This window comes from Fusarium coffeatum, assembly GCF_003316985.1.
Source record: "Fusarium coffeatum strain FIESC_28 chromosome Unknown BRIP53273_contig_97, whole genome shotgun sequence".
In the NCBI taxonomy this organism is placed as follows: Eukaryota; Fungi; Ascomycota; class Sordariomycetes; order Hypocreales; family Nectriaceae; genus Fusarium; species Fusarium coffeatum.
The window spans coordinates 37688-57828 of record NW_022157892.1 but is presented as its reverse complement, the minus strand read 5'-3'; the positions used below and the strand labels follow the sequence as shown (position 1 = coordinate 57828).

The window sequence follows — 20141 nt, the reverse complement described above, 5'->3', positions numbered from 1 at the left end:
CACCATACTCTACTGTACTATACCTGTCTAGTCAATCAGCCAAACAACCTCTCTGTCAATTTTCAGCTGGCATAACTCACCTCAGGAAATAATTACTTATTGCAGGTCTCTAAGTTATCGTCTGATAGTGTATTCAGCGGTAGAAGTTTTTGGTTTATCTGCCCGATAAGCCAAGCCAGGCCAGGGTTTTGCGGGGAAGCGATAGGCTAAAACCCACCATGCGATATTATGGAGATCACTAACAGAGTCACAGGAACGATTTCTCTAGGGCGCAATTGATTCATTACTCCTTTGGGAAATGAACTTCAAGACATGCAGATAAGGATCTTGGTAACGTATCCTTGTTACTATCCCAGTCAAACTGGGGAATAGCTGATAGGTAAACTTGCCCTGTCAAGTCTTGAACACAATGCCTCGGTTCAAGACATCTCTCTACTGTACAGCTTGAGAGTTAATGGGTGATACTCGGTCTGGGTTTGTAATTGTGTCATAGTCACTGTGAATCTGCTCCAGCCTCTAGCGTCATTGACCGAGGCCTAAGCACAACCACCTCACACTAAAGATGAGGGGTGAATGATACCTGATACCGTACCTCCGATATCGAAGCATCTTCGGAGACAAAAGTATATAGCGAAGACTCCCAATCCTTGTTCCGTATCTCAAGAGCTGTCTAATATTTCCAAAACAAGGTATTCGATACGATCATCAGTCCATACTACCTTGATAACAGTAGAGGCTCCTCATTCCGCTCCTCGGAACAGTATCAACAACTTGAAGTTTAGTCTCGAGTCCGTTATATCCGTGTCGATAGTAGCCCAAATAGGAAAGACATCTATTACACTACAAAGTCGCAACACGACATTAGTTTATCTCCCAGTTCTGATTTAAGCCGTTGTTGATTCCGCTTGGCTTTTCTACCCAAGACATTACCTGACAAGATACTGCAGCCATGACTCTCACAACTACTACTACCACCACAGAGGCAACTAAGCTCGATACCACTCCAGCATGGAAGGACATCAGCGCCAAAAAGATCGAAGCTCTCAACTCATCTATCCCACAAGAATGGCGCATTCCTCAGGATCTTCTTCCTCCTGTGGATCAAGCAGATGTCACAACATGGCCAGAGGCATCAGGATGGTTTACAAAGGATGAACTGGCTATTACTTCTCTGACGGCAGCTGAACTCATCGAAGAACTCGCTTCTGGGACACTCAAGTCCGAAGACGTCACCAGGGCATTCTGCAAGAGGGCTTCTGCTGCTCACCAACTTGTAAGCACTCAACTCAACCACCTAGTATCATTTCTTACTAACATTTTGCAGACAAATTGTCTAGCGGAGACATGCTTTGATCGCGCAATCCAGACAGCACGTCATTGCGATAAGCACTTCTCCAAAACAGGAACACCCATCGGTCCCCTCCACGGTCTTCCAATCTCTCTCAAGGACAACTTCAACCTCAAAGGTCTTGATGCAACCGTCGGCTTCACATCCCATGTCGGCGACCCTGCTAGTGCCGACTCTGCATTGGCAACGCTTCTTCAAAATGCCGGCGCTGTCTTCTACGTCAAGACCAATGTTCCTACGGCTATGATGATCGCAGAGTCTGTTAACAACACTTTTGGAAGGACTGTGAATCCTAAGAATAGGAACACTACCAGTGGTGGAAGTTCTGGTGGAGAGTCGGCGCTTATTGCTTTCAAGGGAAGTCCTCTAGGTGTCGGAACAGATATTGGTATGTTTGAGCCTCCTCTCGACCTTGGACTATATACTTACTCTTAATAGGAGGATCACTGCGTATTCCCGCTGCTTGCACCGGCCTCTTCACCCTCCGTCCCTCGTCAGGCCGTTTCCCCGTCCGCAACTGCCGCTCAGGCATGCCCGGCCAGGAAGCAGTCCAATCCGTCAACGGTCCTCTCGGTCGAACCCTCCAAGACATCCAACTCTACAGCAAAGCCGTAATCGACTCACAGCCCTGGCTCGCCGACCCAAAATGTCTCCCCATTCCCTGGCGACCAGCCCAGCTCCCGGCCAAGTTGAAGATCGCATTCATGTGGCACGACGGCATGGTCCTCCCTACACCACCCGTTATTCGAGCCCTGCGGATCGCAAAGGAGAGGCTGGAAGCAGTTGGACATACGATTGTGGAATGGGACCCTGTTGATCAGAGGGAAGGTGGTGAACTTCTTCAGCGCATGTTTTTGGCCGATGGAGGACAGACGATTCGCAAGGAGCTTGAGCGTACAGATGAGCCATGGAGACCTGAAATGGCAGCTTACAGTACTGCGAGGGATCTAAGTACTTCTGAGATGTGGAGGCTTCAACTCGAGCGAACGGCTTTCCAGAACAAGTATTTGGATCGATGGAATAAGGCGGGTATTGATGCTATTATTTGCCCCACGACACCTTACAGCACTGGAAAGAATGGTAGTCTGAAGCACGGTACGTCTATCACATTATTGGAAAGCTTTATACTAACGAGTGCAGTCGCTTATACCGGTGTCTTCAACGTTGTCGACTATTCTGCCGTGTCATTCCCTACAGGGATCACCGTTGACAAGGACGGTGACCTGCTCGACTCTTCATATTCACCTTTAAGTCCAGTGTGCAAGTCTGTTAGCGAGGATTGTAAGTACTTCGCCTTTAACTATTGATACAGCAGCTAATCATTGTACAGATGACGCTGAGCTGGTGCATGGTCTACCAGTCAGTCTTCAGATCGTTGCTCGAAGACTAGAAGAGGAAAAGGTTCTGGCAATGGCCAATCTAGTGCACGAAACCATGAAGTAAAGGATGAAGCAGAAATTTTAAGCACTTAATAAGATATATATGAGCCTATACTGTTTCCAGGAGCAAGAATTGTCTAGAGTGCAGCATGTGCCGAAGGCTCAATAGTATGTGCGATGGGTGCTTGTAAGACGAGTAGTAGACGGTACGAAGTGTTGTGCAACAATCTTGCACGGTTAGAGTATTCAATAAAACTACTTTAACAAAGCACCCCAATGTTGGACCATCATGCTGTATATGAAAGAATCATGCATACTGTTGTCTATCAAAGAAGTGCAAGTCGTAGTGTCATGACCACTACGTCCGCTATGTAAAGCAGGGATATGCGATCTCAGGTTAGAATACAAACAATCAATGCAAACAATCAGCATCAACCAAGTCAATTAACCAAGTAATCATTGTCATCCCTTCTAATCTAAGCGGCATTCTTTTGATATTGTACCACTACCGTACCCGTCCTCACCCGTTCTCAGCCACATTCCATCTCACCCAACCCATACAAATTAGCACCAAAGAAACTTTCATCCCTTCCCCAATCTAAGCATAGACACAAAGATCGCATTCCCGAAATTCCATGCTCATCTCTTTTTTAAACTTTCCTAGTTACCCACCCTCTTCAATGCGGGGAAGGGGAAAAAGAAGAAAGGGGTGCAGCCGGATGGGAACGGGAGAAAAGGAACACGGCTTTAGACATTGCGAATGCCGGTCGAACGCCGCGGGTGAGTCAGAGATGGTGGGTGAGATCGGTTCAGCCGGCGGGTATGCTTGAGAAGACTTGTGCATGTTTCTAGATCTTGTGGCTGAGATTTAGTGGTGGGAAAGTTATCAGCTGAATGATACATGTTTGATCACGATGATGGCACAATGAGTAAATGACTGATTTTAATAGGTTTCATGATTAATTATTCTAATCAGTGACTCTATCAAGAAGCCCGTTCTAGGCGATGAACCCGAGGCTTTTCCTCGGGGTCCAGTTGCTCTCGACTGTCTAATAGACCGGGGGTATAGTCCGAACCGAAAAACTCCAAACAAAGTGACATCTGAATATTGATGATGTCCCGTATGAGAAAACAAAAGACCCTGTTCTTTTTGTGTATAAAACTTTTGAGAAGCCAATATCCGTCTAAACGCCTTTTAAAATGCTGCAAGCTGTTCTCCTCTCTTCTTTTTAGTCGCGCGCCCGTTTATGCCGTTTCGTCGTTAGTGTGGTTTGAGGTGGTGTAGCGGTGAGTAGTGGAGATTTTTGGTGTGGTCGTGTGCAAATCACCCATCCTTGGCAAGGCAAGATAAGGGGATTCGCATATCGGAGATAAGAAGTGCGGAGTCAAAAGTGAGGGAGAACGCTTATAGCACTTGGCGAGCCTTCTCCTCGGCGAATGCCTTTCGGCTCATCATCAAGACGCGCTCAAAGCCCTCACGGCCCTTGACAGCGTTCTCGCGGAAACGGGAAACCATTGTGTCCTCGATGCTGTTCTTGATTCGCTGCCAGCCGCCGCAGAGAGCAGTGATGTTGGCGTTCTGGATAAACTGGGTCTGGTGGTCGCCGCAAGGCTTGTAGACAACCTCCTCTTGGACGTTGACGAGGTTGCTCCATGTCAAGTTCTGGCTAACCATGGTGACGGTCTTGTTTACGGGGTCGACGTAGCTGGCCTCGTACATGAAGCTCTCGTCTCCAGTGCCTCCGATGATGGTCTTGATCCAGTCAGGGACGGTTTGCTTGCATGTGATCAGACGCTCGGTGCGGAGGATGCCTGTTGAGGGGTCGACTTCGCGTGAGAGGGTATCGACGGCGATGACATGCTCAGACTTGTTGTTCCAGGGGCCGTATTTTGTCCAGTTGGCTGTGGACACCTCGTCCCAGGAGTAGTTGTAGGTGACAGAGTTGCTGAAGACCTTCATTTTGGCGGTCGTGTGTTGTAGGTAAAAGTGTTGTAGATTGGAAGTTGCTCGCGTGTGTGGAGTCAGAAACTTTTTTTTCTCGCGTAGAAGCAAATGTGCTTTTTGATTGGAAAAAAGAGGGAGAAAGACTTATTTGTTTGATAAGTCAAAATTTGAAAGATGAAAGAGTGAGATGATTCCTCCTTATTATATCACTCGCGAAAACGAAGATAAAGCAAGATCTCCAGTGGCGATGGAGCGTGACGGAAGTGAGGGTAAAGATGAGCAAGAGGAGCGATGGCGATGAACGGAGATGGAGATGCGGCCTTTTTAATTGGGGACAGTCACTGCAAAATTATTCCATGTGAAAAAGGAAAAGTGGAAGGAAAAAAGCACTCTCACTCGCTATCGCCGGCCTTCGGCTCTGGGCCCGAGCACATCCGCAAACTGGTACTAATCCCGATTTGTCATGCATCTAACTTTGTAGGGTAAAGCCCATCGATCGCGATAAAGCCTCGGGATATCAAGAGACGCTAATTGGCCCGGTCTGCAGGAGGAGGTCGGACTGCTGGCTCTGATCTCGTGCAGCGAATAGTGAGCGACTGTGCCACAGAGTGGCGAGTGCGTCAATGATGGGGAAAAAACCGGAGAACTATGAAGCTAAGCGTTGGTGATCAAGTGTCGAGCATTGGCCAATTGTCACTTGAGCGTGCGAGATCGGGAAGGGATTAGCACGGGCTGAAATCATATCAATTTCAGGGTCCTTGTGCATCGATACTTGTGGAATGTACAAGATTCGATACATTTCTAAACCAAAATAGTGACATTCAATGATGTCTCTTATGTTTCATCATAATTAACCATCCATCGATCGGAAATCTTGCAGCCGTCCAAATCTCAAAACGGGATGTTGTTTGCATTGGGAGTCATACCTACGCAATATATGTAACAACGCATAACTTACAAGGTCTGGCACACACACAACGGTCATCTTGGACCTATCAAATGTCTTGATGCTTTATTTGCATAATTCTGGGCATGAACAACACAAGAAATAATTCAGTAGCTGTGCCTAAGTAGTTTTCTAAATATGACAAGGTCTATCCTAACTGTTGGACCGACTGAAATAATCGCTTAAGAGACGGTCTAATATCACAGTCTCTGATACTAGCAATCAAGTTTCCTGTAACCCAAGATGTGCTTAACGTAAATCATGTTTTCTACTTATCATATAAATAGTCTGCATACAAAGAGGAGAGTCGTTTTTCAGATTCCTTCTCACAGCCTACTATTTCTTTCCATATCTTCTTTTATATCGTTTAGTAGTCGTCTCCACGGCTGATGACCTCCTTCACGGTGGGTCGAATCAGGATGGTCTAAAATATGTTAGTCATTATTACACGCATATCAATATCAAGGATTCACTTACATGCTCGAACTGAGCAGTGTACGAGCCCTTCTTGTCACACAAGGGCGGGTACGCCTCGACGATACCAGCGTTGACCAAGTTGTTGAGCTGTAAAGCATTAGCTTGTTATCTTAGATTTCGAGTCGCATACATACTCCGAGCAGGTACTTGTCCTGGCCAATGCGGTCCAGGTAACGACGGCAGAAAGGTAGGGTGCCGAAGTTCTTGTTAATAACGTTGAGAAGCGACTTGGCAGAGCTCAAGCGCAGGTCAACGTGCGAGGAGTCACCTCGCTTAGCGTAGTGGGAAGTCTCCATATCATCCCGGACGTATCCGTTACCGGTACTGCCAAAGGTCTCAATGGCAAATACGTCGCCCTCTTCCATCTTGGTCTGATCGTTGCTCTTGACGATAGGAACGGCCTTGGTACCGTGAATGCTGTAGGGCAGAATGTTGTGACCAGTGAGGTTGCGGATACTCTTGACGGGGTAGGTGGTCCCGTCGATCTCGACCTCGAAAGACTCCATGGTCTCCTGGATAACACCACCAATCTCGCCAACACGGGCGTCAATACCAGCCTCGCGAATACCAGCGTTGGTGGCCTCCTTGACGGCCTGGAGGAGGTTGTCGTACTTGTTGTCGAACGACATGGTGAAAGCAGAGTCGACAATGCGGCCGTTGACGTGAACACCGAAATCGACCTTCATGACATCCTCCTTCTGCAGAACCATCTTGTTGCCGGCGTTGGGAGTGTAGTGCGCGGCGCAGTGGTTGAGAGAAAGACCGCAAGGGAAACCCATACCGGCCTTGATACTGTCGCCCTCCTCCAGTCCAGGGTGTCCGGTAAGAGCACGAACACCATCCTCAATGCCCTCGGCGATCGAGGTCAAGGTCTGTCCGGGCTTGACGTTCTTCTGAGTCCACTGGCGCACCTGGCGATGAATCTCGGCAGCCTCACGGTAGTCGGCAAGGAAGTCGGCGTTCAGGTTATCGAGATGGCGCTTCTCCTCGTCGGTAGTACGGTAGTTGTTCTCGTCCTTGTACTCGACCTCCTCTCCATGAGGGTAAGACTTGTTAGGGAACAACTGGCTCATCTGGACTCGAGGAGGGTCGCTCTGGCTGGTAGGGTTCTTCTTCTTCTTCTTGGGCTTTCTCTTCTTCTTTTTCTTGGCGCCTCCTTCGGCGGGAGCGGCACCATCGACTTCGTCTTCGGAATCATCGCCGCCGTTGTCGTCGCCGGCAGCGTCGGCGTTGGATTGTGTGTTTGCGCCGGGCTTCTGAGAGCCATCGGCCACTGCGGGGCAATTAATATCAGTCCAGGATTCATACTGCGTGGCTAAGCCAAAGGTACAAACGTACCGTTGAGCTCCTTGAGAGCTTCGGTGGGGACTTGAGCTGCCATCTTGGCTAACTGCGCGAGAGACAAAACTGCACAGCAAAGCAAAAAGGAAGAAGAATTTGGTGGGAGGGTTGAATCAGTGGGAAGATGTCACACCCCACCAGGAATTTAGGTCTGGGTAGACAGAAGTAGTTAAACACTAAATCGGCTCATTTTGGTAGGTGGTATTCTGTCGTGTGGATGCCCCGCTGACAGATTTTGACATGACGAAAGTGGATTGGCCCTTCATTGGTACTGGACATTGATTGATACGCGAGCGGTTAAAGTACGTGGTCGGAACATGACGGCCATTGATAAAATAGATTGGCTGTCAGGGAGTAATATTTCAAGATCTAAAGATAGAAAAGCTGCAAACTAATCAATCAAGTGAACTGCAACTTCTTTTCCATTTTGTCTCATTCTTTACTGTCATTGATCAGATTGATGTACACAGCGCATGCCGTGAGTTTGGCTTACATGTATTCATGATTGCTTTACTATTGATGGACAAAGAGTACCTACTGTGGAAACTTATTCTAAGCGTTTCTTTGCAATTTATAGTTAATTCTTCAAGAAAGTCCTTGTACCATAATCAAGAGAAATATATAAGTTACATACTGTAGTTGACATGACAAGTCCTAGTGTCTTGGTAACGTTGACGCTCCCGTCTGGGCAGTCAGATGGATAAACGCTGATCTTCACCTCGCGCCACGACCCTGCAGTTAAATGTCATATAAAAAAGTTGTGTGATAGATATTATTTTTTGACAGACAAACAAACACCATTCATCATGTATAGAATTACATGGAAATTGCGCCGACTGTTTCACGACATCCTATAGGGTATCTCACAGCCTAAGACATCCCCTGTCAAATCCAGGCTGGCGCTGTCCATGACCTCACAGCCAGCCAAAAACAAGCTAGTCCAAACTTCTGAAATTCAGGGCATCGTCAAACCAAACAAGGGGTTCAATCTTAGCCACCAAGTCATACCTGGACTCATATTTGCCGCTCACTCTCTCGGGGACCTAAACCAAGCTGCCACGCCATTCACTTTTGCCTCCTTTTCTATCTGGTGATAACTTCAGATACAGAAACCTCGTATAACAAACAAAGCCACTCTCATTCGTCCTCAAGCTTACGACGACGACAACAACGATTCTGTTCTCCACTACGGCCGGTGCCTTATAAGCTGGAGACGGTTTCTCTTAGCGGCGCCACACTATCACGGGCCGCTGAGACGTTCGAGACCCCTCCAGAACTCGAGTCAGTTCAGCTTCGATTAAACTTGAACCTACGACTATCTACTCAACTTAGCGCACACAACTTTAGAGACCCCTATTTTGTTCGAATACACCATCTCTACAACAATGATCGATAACCATACAGAGGCTCTGCCCTCTGAGCCTGTCAAATCTCCCATTGAGCGCAAGCCAGTGGGAGGAGGCATCCCACCCAAAGATCCCGCCGTCGAACGATCCTCGACTCTTCCTCAACGACCTGCGGAAGACATGAACGGAAAGGTGGTGGATGCTACTTGCGACAACTGCTCAGTACCTCAAAGGAAGTCTACTTCTACGAGGAGCAAATCCCCTCCATCGCCCATCAAGATCGACAAGTCGAAGCCCGAGGATTTTGAGGGCGAGCTTGCAACGAACAACGAGATTCCCTCCCCGGAGACCCTTAGGAAGATCGAGAACTACCTTGTTCTTGACCGCCATGGCAAATCACATCCTTTCAAGACTCTCTACACTGGTAGCAACGTCGCACGACGCGTGCTCGTCATCTTCGTCAGGCATTTCTTCTGCGGTGTATGTCATGACCCATGTCGCATGATATTCCAAGTTACTGACCTCGTTTCTAGAACTGCCAAGAATTCCTCCGCTCCCTGTCCGAAGCCGTAACTCCCGAAGCTCTACTGCGATTGCCAGTCAGCACCTTCATCGTTGTCATTGGATGCGGTGACCCCTCTCTCATCGATATGTACGTCAACGAGACAGGATGCCGCTTCCCAGTGTACACAGACCCGACAAGATCCATCTTCAATAAACTTGGCATGTCAAAGACGCTACAAATGGGCACCAAGCCTGCCTATATGCGCCGAAGCATGGCCCATAGTATTGTGGGTAGTATAGTCCAGGGCGTCAAGCAGATTCCCCAAGGAAACGTCCTCAAGATGGGCGACCAGCGTCAAGTGGGCGGCGAATTTCTCTTCGAACCCCAAGATATCCTCACCCCTGTATCGACACCACGAAACGAAAAGCCACAGCCCGTAGGCGCATTCGAAGAAGCAGAGGAACGAGGACCAGGCAATAGCGGACATGGGCACGAAGAGAAGAGAGTAACGTGGTGCCATCGCATGAAGACAACACGCGATCATGCCGAAATCCCCGAGCTTATCGAAGTACTGGGACTCGACCAGGCCGCAGCAGTACCTAGTGGCCGAGAAGCGAACCGCAATTCGGTCACATCGGCTCGCAAGGGCAAGGGACGTAGCATGGCACAGGAGATCAGAAAGCTGAGCGCCGAAAGATCTAGAACATCTGACGAGACATGATGCGACTAGTTCATTGAAGTGCGCTATTGGGTTTGGCAACGATTTGGAGCATTGCTGGTTTTGGCACAGCGCTGGAGTAGGGATTTATTTGTTACATACATGGCATAGCTTGTGATTTTTGGATGAAGACGTTATGAAAGATGGGTTAGAGGCGCATCAGATGTGATATCCCATATTGTTCGATAGAATGCATCAACGTTTTATTTGCTCAATATGTGCCTCCTCATTACTCGTGAACCCAGCTTCCATCTTCTCGACTGTGGATGACTTCGTCTACTTTGAGTCTGAAATCGATGATCTCTTTGCCGTTGACAAGATCATTCTCCATTGCCCTTTTATCACCCTCCTCCAGATCCTTAACAATACCCGCTCTAACATGTCTTTCCCTCAATCGCTTCCTCGCGACTTCAAAGTCCACCTCAACAAACCAAACCTCATCCAACAACTTAGCCGCATCGCGCCAAACATCCTGATCTAGCGCAAGATAGTTTCCTTCAAGCACAACAACGCGGTGCTCCGGCTTGACAACGATGTCATCGTCCCGAGGATCCTTCAGCGCATGATCGAAAGAGGGCGCTAGAATAGGCTCTGATGGAATGGGTGACTTGGAGAGGCCTTGGACTAAGGTGAGGAATTTGGATGCGTCGAAGGTGAAAGCTGCGCCGCGACGGAAATGGGCGGTATCGGGGTCTGGCATGGCTGAGAGGGCGGCGCGGGTGAGATGGAAGCCGTCCATTGGGACAAAGGTTGCTGGTGGAGGAGAAGAGGGATCATTGGATTTTGCGCGGGCGTTGATGCGCTCAGTGATGATTTGTGAGAATGTCGTCTTGCCTGTTGAATGTCAGTATATTGTTTGAGGTCATCAAAGTGATCAATTTACCTGAACCTGGGATACCAGCAACGCCGATCACTATAGATGTTAGCAATGTTCCCAATAAGTAGAGATATGTGTCTCAAGTATGACCAAGAGAATGTTCTTCGCAGCCATCATGAGAGCTGCTATCTTATCCTCATGTCATGAGCATGCTGGATCAGTACTTACAAAGGCGTTTATCCTTTGGCGTCTCTTCATACTTCTTCCACGCCTTTTCAACGAGTCGTTCGACTTGGTTCTCCATAATTATGAACAAAATTGTATCGTGAGGACGAAATGATATGTTGAAGAAATGAAAGCTGTGATTGTAAGCTCGACTTTCGCTCCTGGATATGCCCCGCGGCAAGTCATTGCCCCACGTTGTTACATCAGAGCTCTCCACCCAATCCAACATCACCAACACCCTTGGGGTTGATGCATTGAATCCAAATGTTTTATTGTAAGCAGATATATAGATTGAGGACTATAGTTAAGTCCTGAGCAGGTGGGTGACAGAAGAATCGTCTAAGGCTTAGGCTATGATAATAAAGTAGCCTAAAATGCTGTCTAAGCTGGCATTAAGTAATCAAATAATTTCGTCTCTTATACCTCCAGGGACCAATTCTTCTGATACCCTGAGACTGAGGTAGTAAATTTGGGCCAGTACTATGCATCCTTAAGGAGAATTGAAATGCACATCATTATGCGATCTTCTCGGTAGGTACTATAAGTAGACGAAGGTGAGCCGTCGATATTCTAGGCCTCGAATAACTAGGAGATCCAATGGACAGATGACTTCCAAATACTCTTCACTCTGATCTCAATCTAAGCACAAAACTTCAATTAACTACAACATTTGATTGTGTGACAACTTGCCTTTGTCATCCAACTCCCACCAAAAACCCAAGTGGGTCCTATCACCAACTCCCAAAAACTCAGTCTAACTCACCATCAATCTTCACCCACAAGCACCAAAAATGGATGAAGAAGATCCCTTTGCTAGTTTCGCCGTCGCAGACGTCTCTTCCGACGAAGCAGACGAGGTTGAAACGAGCAAGTCCCGCCGCACAGGTCAATCAGAGGAGGCATGGCGAGAAATCCAGAAGGACTACAAGGCAAAGGTCGAGAATGGCAATGTAAGACTTTTGTAAATCCTGTTAAGGTGTAAAGACTGACATGATTGGTAGATATATGAGAAAATCAAGTTGCCTCTTGACAATGGAGCTTCCAAGATGGATATTCAGGAGGTCATACATGCCGTTGAAGAGCATTACTTCTTCCGTCGTTACAAGGAGGCCGAACAATTGGCAAACGACGCTCTGAGTACCAGCACGGGGCTAGATAAGGACTCAATGCAAGTACTGAAAGTCTACCAGGACAAAAGTCATCAAAGGAATACATCTGTTTAAGATCACGTATGAAAAGGGAGTTCTACAACTTGCTCAATCATGCTATCTGATTTAATTTTGTACATTTTCGCTCGAGCGCCTTCCTTTGCTGTTCGTCAAGACATCTTCAAAATTTCATCTCAATCTGATGTCGAAACCTTGTATAGCATCATATGCTAAAATCCTTCCAACAAACCTACTGCACGCCTGTCTCGAGGTCTCCATTATGGATCGGCGAAAGGTCCTGAGCCCTACTTGTAAGGAGGACGAGACTGGGGACCGGTAAAGGCATTTGCGCATGTGAAGGGCACCTTGGCGAAGCACGAGGCACTCAGGCCTTTTGTGGCCTTGCGTTCAGACTGAGAGCCGTTCGCCTGCTCATGGGTTGTGCCCTTCTCTTCAGCACGATGTCCCTTTTGGTTGAGGCTGGACTTGACAAGCTGGTCCCTTCTCTTCTCCCCACTAAAGATGAGCCTCATGTCCACAAGGGCTCGAATGAGAGCGAGGGAACCCTCCCTCTCCTTCTCGTCGCATTCCTTCAGAAATCCCTCGTCAATCCATTTTTCGAAGATTGCATCCTCGATCCCGGCAATTGTGCCAGTTCGGATGTCATCCTCCGCAACAAAACGCTCGAGGATGTCCTTGACCAACGGGACCATTCGTGTGACGACTGGTTCGAGATGTGAGACTCGTGTATTCTGGGGAGACTGCCAGGTATCATCCAGTGGGATAAGGACGTTTGCATCTGCTGCATTGTCAAGAGGCTTGGCAGTTATTGGCTCTGCCTTGACTGGCTCCTGGTGGTGGAGCGCAGCCTTCTTCAGCCTAGACAAACAGCTTCTGAACATCTTGCCATATTCAAGAGTATCAAACCGAATATTGTAAGGCCATTCCTTAGACTTGGCCTTAAAGACACAGTATTTGCCATCCACAACAGGCTTGTCGATGTCGAGGACATTGTGTATTTGGGACCCCTTTTCTTGACTGTGAAGGGCCAGGATACCTCCCTTCTTGTCATTGATCAGCAACTCAACCCGGCAAAGAAAGCTGAGTGCCTCGTGCTTAGAGGGCACAACGTGGCAGTGTCCACTGCCAACGACGAGTTCCAACGCGTCAGAATAGACTTCGTTTGCGTGAAGAGTGAAAACGAGAGGGATAGTCGGGGTGGCTGTCACATCAGCGCTGGAGCCTTCTGCTTTGACTTTTGTCGTCACTGTGACTGATTCCTCACGAGTAGCTGAGTGGCTCTGTATAGGAGCCCCTTTAACAACGACGGGGGTGTCACGGGGGCTGTTCTTAGGCATATTTTGGACACAATCCTTCCATGCCTGTCGTGGTGGGTTAAACACCACTGACATGCCGCCTTTGTTGGGCTCCCGGAGGACAACGCGAGGGGGCGGTCCACTATGAAAAATGTTAGAGGGCTGGCCTTTTATCCGAGCAGACGGTGACTTGCCTGTCGATTGTTCTTCTGGACAGAGCCTCCGCCACACGGCCTCTGGCCCACGGTCGAGCATCCTGGATCTCGAGACCTTGCATTTGTCGGGACTCATCGTCCTCAATCTTCGAGCCCCATTTGGTCGAGAGTTGGTATACTCGATGTCGAGTATACTCATCTGTGCCATTGTGATTGTTTGGGTTAAAAGAAGGGCGTTTGGCCTCATCACTCAAAGGGAGTTCTTCTTGGCGTAGGCGGCCCAGATCCGCCTAGTAAGGGGTTAGTAACTTGACCTTGCAGAAGAAATGAGGATATAGTAGAAAGGATTGAGACAAGAAAATGAGAAGGCATCTTACCATCAGGGCCGCCCGAACCATATCTTCATCAACATGGTCGCCCATCGCGCAAGTCGTCTCGGTAAACCACAAAGATTCAGTCGATAATGACAGTGAGGTGAAAGGTGTGATGCCTTGGGTAAAAACAAGGTCGGTGATGATGGGGCAAGATGGTGAAGTAAAGACGAGAAATGAGGCACCAGTGCGTTAATGAGCGTGACGCAATAGCGACAGCTTAAGACAGGAGAATGATATGAGAAGTGGGAGAATACAAAAGAAGAAGTGAAGAAGAAAGAAAGAAGGCTGGCAGAAGAAGGTTCGCCGGTCCTTGCCTCTGCGCTTGTGTGATCACGAAGCGGCCAGGGCAGCGGTGCTTAGCCGAGCCGCATAGAAAAGAAATGCACAGGAAACAATCTGGAAGGAAAGGAAGAGTAGAAGACGACACGGTGTTTGCTTATGGTGAAGATGAAAACACACAACTCGATCCTTTGGGGTTGTGGAAGAGGAGTGCTGTGATGTGTTGTGGAGGAGAAGAGAAGAGATGATTTGGTTGTGGTGGGGGGGATTTATAGGCACACAACAGCGAGCCAACAGTGAACCACCGCGTATCTGCCTGGTTTACGGCAGGAGGCATTGGTTGCTAAGGCACCTACATTGGATGGCAGGCACAATAACAAAGTGCTTCAGGGTGAGAGATTGGGTAAGGAGCCTGGGAATTTCAAATCTCCGATGGAAGCTCTAGGATAAAATGGAAGAAGGTTGGGCTTATGGCTGCATTGAAACTTGCAGATAAAGCCACAGTTCGTGATAATAGAATAGTATTCACTTACAGGGTGGCTTGATAGGTAGTTTGTAACTTTCTTTATCTGTCCCTGGATTCCCTGGGTACACAAGAAATGTGACATTCTAGAGCAATCCTGGAAGCCAACACTGCTGTCAGAAAACAAAAGGCTTTAACCACTAAAAGCCATTCTCATCCATGGATGTGGGAATTAATCCTAGGCTATCTATTTTCGTTTCCTCTGACATACGCGGATGATGTCTTTGTTACCCCTGGCTTGTTTCATCAACATGCAGCCATCCGCTCCAGAACCAAACGACACATCACACCTCACAATTTGTCTGCAGATCTGTTCTAGAATCCTTTGGAAGAGAGACCATCCCATCAGAAGGTCAAGATTGCATCTCGAAAGACATGCAGGTATCCGGATTAGATAAAGAAATCAAATTCTTAAACCAACTACCAACTGCCACACTCACCAAGCCGGGACTGACTACGGAATACTGCAGATACAATCGAAATTAAAAAAAGCCAACTCAGAAGGAAAAGCCGCGGAAACGAAGAACTCCCGGCATCACTCAAGAAGTAAAGTACTTCTGCCAGAAACCGCCAAGAGTCATCAGCTTGCCATCGCCAGCCGACCCTTTCGCCACAGCAGCCCTTGCCTTCAGATCACCAGCAGTCTCCAAGTCATTCGGAACCCCATAGTACAAGCCGCCGGAGTACTGACAGAAACCAAACATGTACTTGACCGTCTCAATGCCTGGATCACCATATGTCTCCAGGGTCTTCCAGTCTTCGATGGGCACGAAGCGCGCCTTCTTCCCAATTACTGTGAAGGATTAGTTAGCGCAAGCAGAAATCGGAACGGCAAACCGCATACCTTGTTCAAATTCAGAAACAAGCTTCTCAGGAGTCTCGCTGGCGCTGATACCCTGAACGAGACGACCGTTGTACTTCTCAGGATCAAGGAAGATTCCATGCACGAGATCACCATAGTCGTCTCCAATGGAGATGAAAGGGATCTCGCCGTTACCTCCCCAGCGAGGAACACGCAGAGTCATGTATCCTTCCTCATCAGCTGAGAAAGGAAATCCTCCGAGTAGAGGTGCGAGCTCTTCTACCAGATGGTTTTCGAGGTACCAGCCAGGACTGACAATGTTGACAGTTTCAAAGACACCTTTGCTCTTTGCATACTTTCCAACAGCATTTTTCACTAACTGGAATTAGTAGTGGCGATTCGAGTACAGAAAAAGAACTTACTATCGAAAGCGCGGTTGGGGATGGCGCCCCCAGTGATCTCAGAGGCAGAAGCCATGCCACTATACACGAAGTGAAGGACTCCCGCCTCAGCTGCAGCATCCACAACAGCTTTGCCAATATCAAGTTCAGTAGGTCCATCTGCCTGGTTGACAGACTATATGCGGTGTTAGTAGAGAGTTCCTTGCTAATTCCTATAACTTACAGCATCATCCGAATTAGTGTTGACGAAGACACCCCAACTTCCCCTGAACGCTTCAACTACCTCTTCTTTGACAAAACCATCAGCCTTGACGACTTCAACACCCTGACTAGCCAAACCCTTGGCTTTCTCTGAGTCAGGGTTACGAGTGATACCGCGGATCTTGAAGGACTGGGATCTGTTCTGGAGAAGAGACTGGACAACGCTTCCACCCTGAGAACCAGTTGCCCCATAGACAGTGATGATTTTGGAAGAAGTCATGATGGGGATGAGTGGGAAAGACTAGAAGCTTGAAGGTATGCTTGTGTAATGTTTACTTGGAACTGGTTGCTGATTGATATTATAGACTTCTACGGACGAGATGCATCCTTATATATTCAAACATTATGATTCAACTACACAAGCTTGCAAGCCATGACTTCAGCTCAGTTACGTACGAAGTTGCGAATAAGTGATCTCGGGGCACGCGGCCACCGTAAGAATCGGCATTTCAAGATATCAATTATCCCGATCGTCCACTTTTACCTACTAGAATGGCAGGAGAACCAACCATAGATCGTAAGAATAGAAATGGAGTTTCTCATCATCCGACTTGAGGCTGTGGCTTGCAGTACGCCCACTTTTGGCGGCGTTGGTCCAATGTGTGGAGATTATTAATTCCGCTCTGGAGAGCTGAAGATGGAGATTGATACGGAGGAGCGGACTTGGTGGAATATCGAGAGGGAGACAATAATGGCATGATTAATGATATTATTCTAGGACTATAGATCGGTTGTCGTCTGATTAGAGTGTGTCAAGGGAGGGTTGTGCATGAGGGTTGCATCGAATTAATGTTTAGTGAACACAAATGACCCAAAAACAACAGGCACTTAGACGTTAATTGCGACCTCGTCGTTCACCAACAGAACAACCAATGTTCTGTAATCACCGGTCTGGTGGTCTAGTGGTATGATTCTCGCTTAGGGAAAACCCTATAGCATAGCTTGCGAGAGGTCCCGGGTTCAATCCCCGGCCAGACCCTTTCTTTTGCACTTTTGGCCTTCTGATCTCATGGGCCATGATTCTGTTTTTGCCATTTGCTCGCTTTGCGTTTCAGGCAAGTGTTCTTCATGCATGCTTGTTGTGTTGCCTGCAAGTGACTGATTGATGATGGCCAAGACAACCACCAACCACTTGCGAGCACAACATCAGCCAGCATCCATTATAGACTTAGGCCTGGCTGAAACCGTTCGCAGATGAAAGTCAATTGTTTAGGGACTAGTGGAGGCAAGACGTTTATTAGTGGCTCAGAAACACATCAAATCTCATTATTAAAAGCCATTATACACGTTATACGACAAGCCTTTCCCAGCCCTCCCCTCTACCAACTCCCCGCCAGGTAAGAAGAGCAGCAACTCTACACACCAAGACCACAAAGAGAATGGAACTGACCAATACTACCACCATATAGTTGCCCTGGATACTATCTATGTCGAGAATTATCCGGTAGTTCCCACCTCTGGACACTCTCATGCGGCGTGTAAGCATTCGCCCCCCCGTTCGTATACCCCGGCAACTCAGACGACCTCGTCTCTCCCGGCATTTCCACCCTTGCATCGCGTCCATCCATCTCCAAGTTCGGTCTCAAGCCCTCGCCAGTCATCTCATGCTGTCCCGCTACCTGGATAGGAGGACTAGGTGTCATGTTAGGAAAGGGGTGGACCTCGCGACCACCAAGTTCACGTTGAACGCCGACGCCAGACAACTCGTTCGTCTTGGGCAGTGAAGAAACAGAAGAGATTATTGACGCGCCAACGGGCTTTCTTTGAAGAGTGTCTTTTCTTTCTGGTGTACTCGAGGCGGCTGCGACAATTGTAGGACCTCCACCAGTGGTGACTTGGCTGAGAGGCTGGGTAGGTTGAGAAAGCTGAGCTCTGCGCTGTCTTCTCCGTCTAATCCACCAACATGCGAATATGGCCCCGGCGATCAAAGCGACAACGGGTACTGCGACTCCCACACCAATCTTGATAGCGGACGAGCCATCGTCATCATTCTTGGGCGATGCTGGAGATCCATCGGAGTTCACGAAGTAGGTCGAGGTCGCTTCAACGATTACTGCAAGAAAAATGTTAACTAGTGATTCTCAATAGGATAAGCACGGAAACAGTACCTGAAGCAGCAGCAAAGGCACCGTCACCATGAGCAGCAGGAACTTACCCTGCGTCCTGACAGCGCCGTCCTCTGCCGTCTGCGTAATGACAGTCATACGAGTCGAAGTCCCATCAATACCGGAGTCGGCAGTTCGACTGGGCTGCGCATCGCTACCAGGATCACTGTTATCGGCAGTAGCCTCTTCTGTAACTTCGGCCGGGTTATACCACTCAGTGGCACCAGGCTGCGTGAAGCCTGCAGCCATACAATAAGAAGCATAGTATGACTGCATGGAGGTCAAGTCTCTGGCGCGATCACCCGCAGAGCACCGCGATGTGACACACTTGGACATAAAGGCATCGGCCTGGGACACTGAAGCTGCTGCTGTAGCGCAGTAGCAATTGTTCTCATAGGGGCTGTCGCAGCCCATGGCTGTGCCCATGTCGCTTACGACGGTGTAGTAGAGACATTTGCTAATACATGTGTGGCCGACATTGTCGAGATTGGAACTGATGCTGACACTCTCGAACTCGGCGGCCAGGGCAAGAGGAAGCGAGGCAAGGAGAACTGAGTGAAAGCGAACCATGGCTGATGGAGTTGTGCCTCCGGTCAGGAGATTAAGTGTTCAGGTATGGATGTAGTGTCAGTTTGAAGTGTTTCCCAGACTAACAAGACGAAAGCAAACCACACAACTACGAACCGGGTACCAGCATTATATGAGTCCGACAGACCCGTGTACTAGAAGCCTAAACTGCGGCACATCTTCACACCGTATGCGAACCCCCTCTTGTTTTCTTGGCTTCGAATAGACCTAGCCGGTTTAAGGTGAAGTCGAAGATCGGCATTGAAGCCATGCCCGCCAAAGCATGCACTTTGGTATTAATAACAGGGGCAAGCTTCTTCCAATTGGTTAATTAGAAGAGATAAGAAGTTTATTGGGTGATGTGCTGCATGAGCTGAATGGTGTTGGCGGGTACAGGAAGAGTCACGATGGGACGTGAAACCGCCATGTCGGCAAGGTGTTTGCTAGCAGGAGATAATGCCTGGGTTACTTGGATACGGCTTTTGAACTTTTATAAAGTTAATGTACTACGAGTTTGGGCTGTTCCTCTTTCTGCTATGAGGCTTCGGCATTCACCCTTTCATCTTGTCCATCTCTACTAGGAAAGTGAACTGTTGAAGGGAATCTCGAGAAAGGCTGATTCCATGACTGCCGGGAAACCGTTGGCTTTTGCCCTGCAAGGGTTCAATCTGGCGCACAAGAGAGATTGAGACGAGCCAGGATAAGGTATGGAGGGAGTTCAGCCGCAGTCAAGGGACGGACCGTGGTGGCTCAGCATTGGCCTCTTGAAGCATCCAAGATCTCCCGTGACCTGAGACCCCGGCCATCTTGAGATATTTGCTATAAATCTATTGGTCACTAACTTGGGTTGTCTGTTAAAGGACATTCGTGTGTTTCTGAAGAGACTTTATGCTGGAGGTCTAAGAGTGAAGCGCTTCGATGCAGGGTGTAGTCAGAATGAGGAGCGATCTACATACAACCTCATCTGCAGGCAGATTCTACTATGTAGGCAATCAATTAGACCAGTGGTGAGTGTGAACGGAAACACTTTCTACTCGTTCAGACTCTAAAAAGTCGTACCTGGTTGCTCACTCCTAGTAGTTGGTTTACAAATCTGACAAGATCGAGCATCAACCAATAGATGACCCGTGATATGATATCAATGTTGATGGAGGGTTTAACAG

General features: G+C 48.2%; 9 protein-coding genes across 9 annotated transcripts; 3 read left to right on the top strand and 6 right to left on the bottom strand.

Moving 5' to 3' along the window:
- Positions 1–949: 949 nt before the first annotated feature.
- Positions 950–2791, top strand: FIESC28_04598 (uncharacterized protein; the record flags this gene model as incomplete). Its single annotated transcript, XM_031158745.1, has 5 exons — positions 950–1273; positions 1325–1736; positions 1787–2443; positions 2489–2629; positions 2679–2791. 5 exons carry the CDS (start codon positions 950–952, stop codon positions 2789–2791), a joined length of 1647 nt encoding a protein of 548 aa, XP_031017143.1.
- A 1341-nt stretch (positions 2792–4132) lies between these two features.
- On the bottom strand, positions 4133–4687 carry FIESC28_04597 (uncharacterized protein; the record flags this gene model as incomplete). Its single annotated transcript, XM_031158744.1, has 1 exon — positions 4133–4687. The coding sequence occupies one exon, from the start codon at positions 4685–4687 to the stop codon at positions 4133–4135; it is 555 nt and encodes a 184-aa protein (XP_031017142.1).
- A 1298-nt stretch (positions 4688–5985) lies between these two features.
- FIESC28_04596 (uncharacterized protein) lies at positions 5986–7476 on the bottom strand (the record flags this gene model as incomplete). The annotated part of the gene is made up of 4 exons (XM_031158743.1): positions 5986–6042; positions 6096–6182; positions 6230–7368; positions 7434–7476. 4 exons carry the CDS (start codon positions 7474–7476, stop codon positions 5986–5988), a joined length of 1326 nt encoding a protein of 441 aa, XP_031017141.1.
- A 1345-nt stretch (positions 7477–8821) lies between these two features.
- On the top strand, positions 8822–10008 carry FIESC28_04595 (uncharacterized protein; the record flags this gene model as incomplete). The annotated part of the gene is made up of 2 exons (XM_031158742.1): positions 8822–9262; positions 9316–10008. The coding sequence occupies 2 exons, from the start codon at positions 8822–8824 to the stop codon at positions 10006–10008; spliced, it is 1134 nt and encodes a 377-aa protein (XP_031017140.1).
- Positions 10009–10234: 226 nt separating this feature from the next.
- FIESC28_04594 (uncharacterized protein) lies at positions 10235–11126 on the bottom strand (the record flags this gene model as incomplete). The annotated part of the gene is made up of 3 exons (XM_031158741.1): positions 10235–10839; positions 10889–10918; positions 11051–11126. 3 exons carry the CDS (start codon positions 11124–11126, stop codon positions 10235–10237), a joined length of 711 nt encoding a protein of 236 aa, XP_031017139.1.
- A 712-nt stretch (positions 11127–11838) lies between these two features.
- On the top strand, positions 11839–12270 carry FIESC28_04593 (uncharacterized protein; the record flags this gene model as incomplete). The annotated part of the gene is made up of 2 exons (XM_031158740.1): positions 11839–11997; positions 12049–12270. 2 exons carry the CDS (start codon positions 11839–11841, stop codon positions 12268–12270), a joined length of 381 nt encoding a protein of 126 aa, XP_031017138.1.
- A 230-nt stretch (positions 12271–12500) lies between these two features.
- On the bottom strand, positions 12501–13874 carry FIESC28_04592 (uncharacterized protein; the record flags this gene model as incomplete). Its single annotated transcript, XM_031158739.1, has 1 exon — positions 12501–13874. One exon carries the CDS (start codon positions 13872–13874, stop codon positions 12501–12503), a length of 1374 nt encoding a protein of 457 aa, XP_031017137.1.
- Positions 13875–15381: 1507 nt separating this feature from the next.
- FIESC28_04591 (uncharacterized protein) lies at positions 15382–16526 on the bottom strand (the record flags this gene model as incomplete). The annotated part of the gene is made up of 4 exons (XM_031158738.1): positions 15382–15635; positions 15687–16019; positions 16067–16220; positions 16269–16526. The coding sequence occupies 4 exons, from the start codon at positions 16524–16526 to the stop codon at positions 15382–15384; spliced, it is 999 nt and encodes a 332-aa protein (XP_031017136.1).
- A 1201-nt stretch (positions 16527–17727) lies between these two features.
- FIESC28_04590 (uncharacterized protein) lies at positions 17728–18981 on the bottom strand (the record flags this gene model as incomplete). The annotated part of the gene is made up of 2 exons (XM_031158737.1): positions 17728–18359; positions 18462–18981. 2 exons carry the CDS (start codon positions 18979–18981, stop codon positions 17728–17730), a joined length of 1152 nt encoding a protein of 383 aa, XP_031017135.1.
- Positions 18982–20141: the final 1160 nt, after the last annotated feature.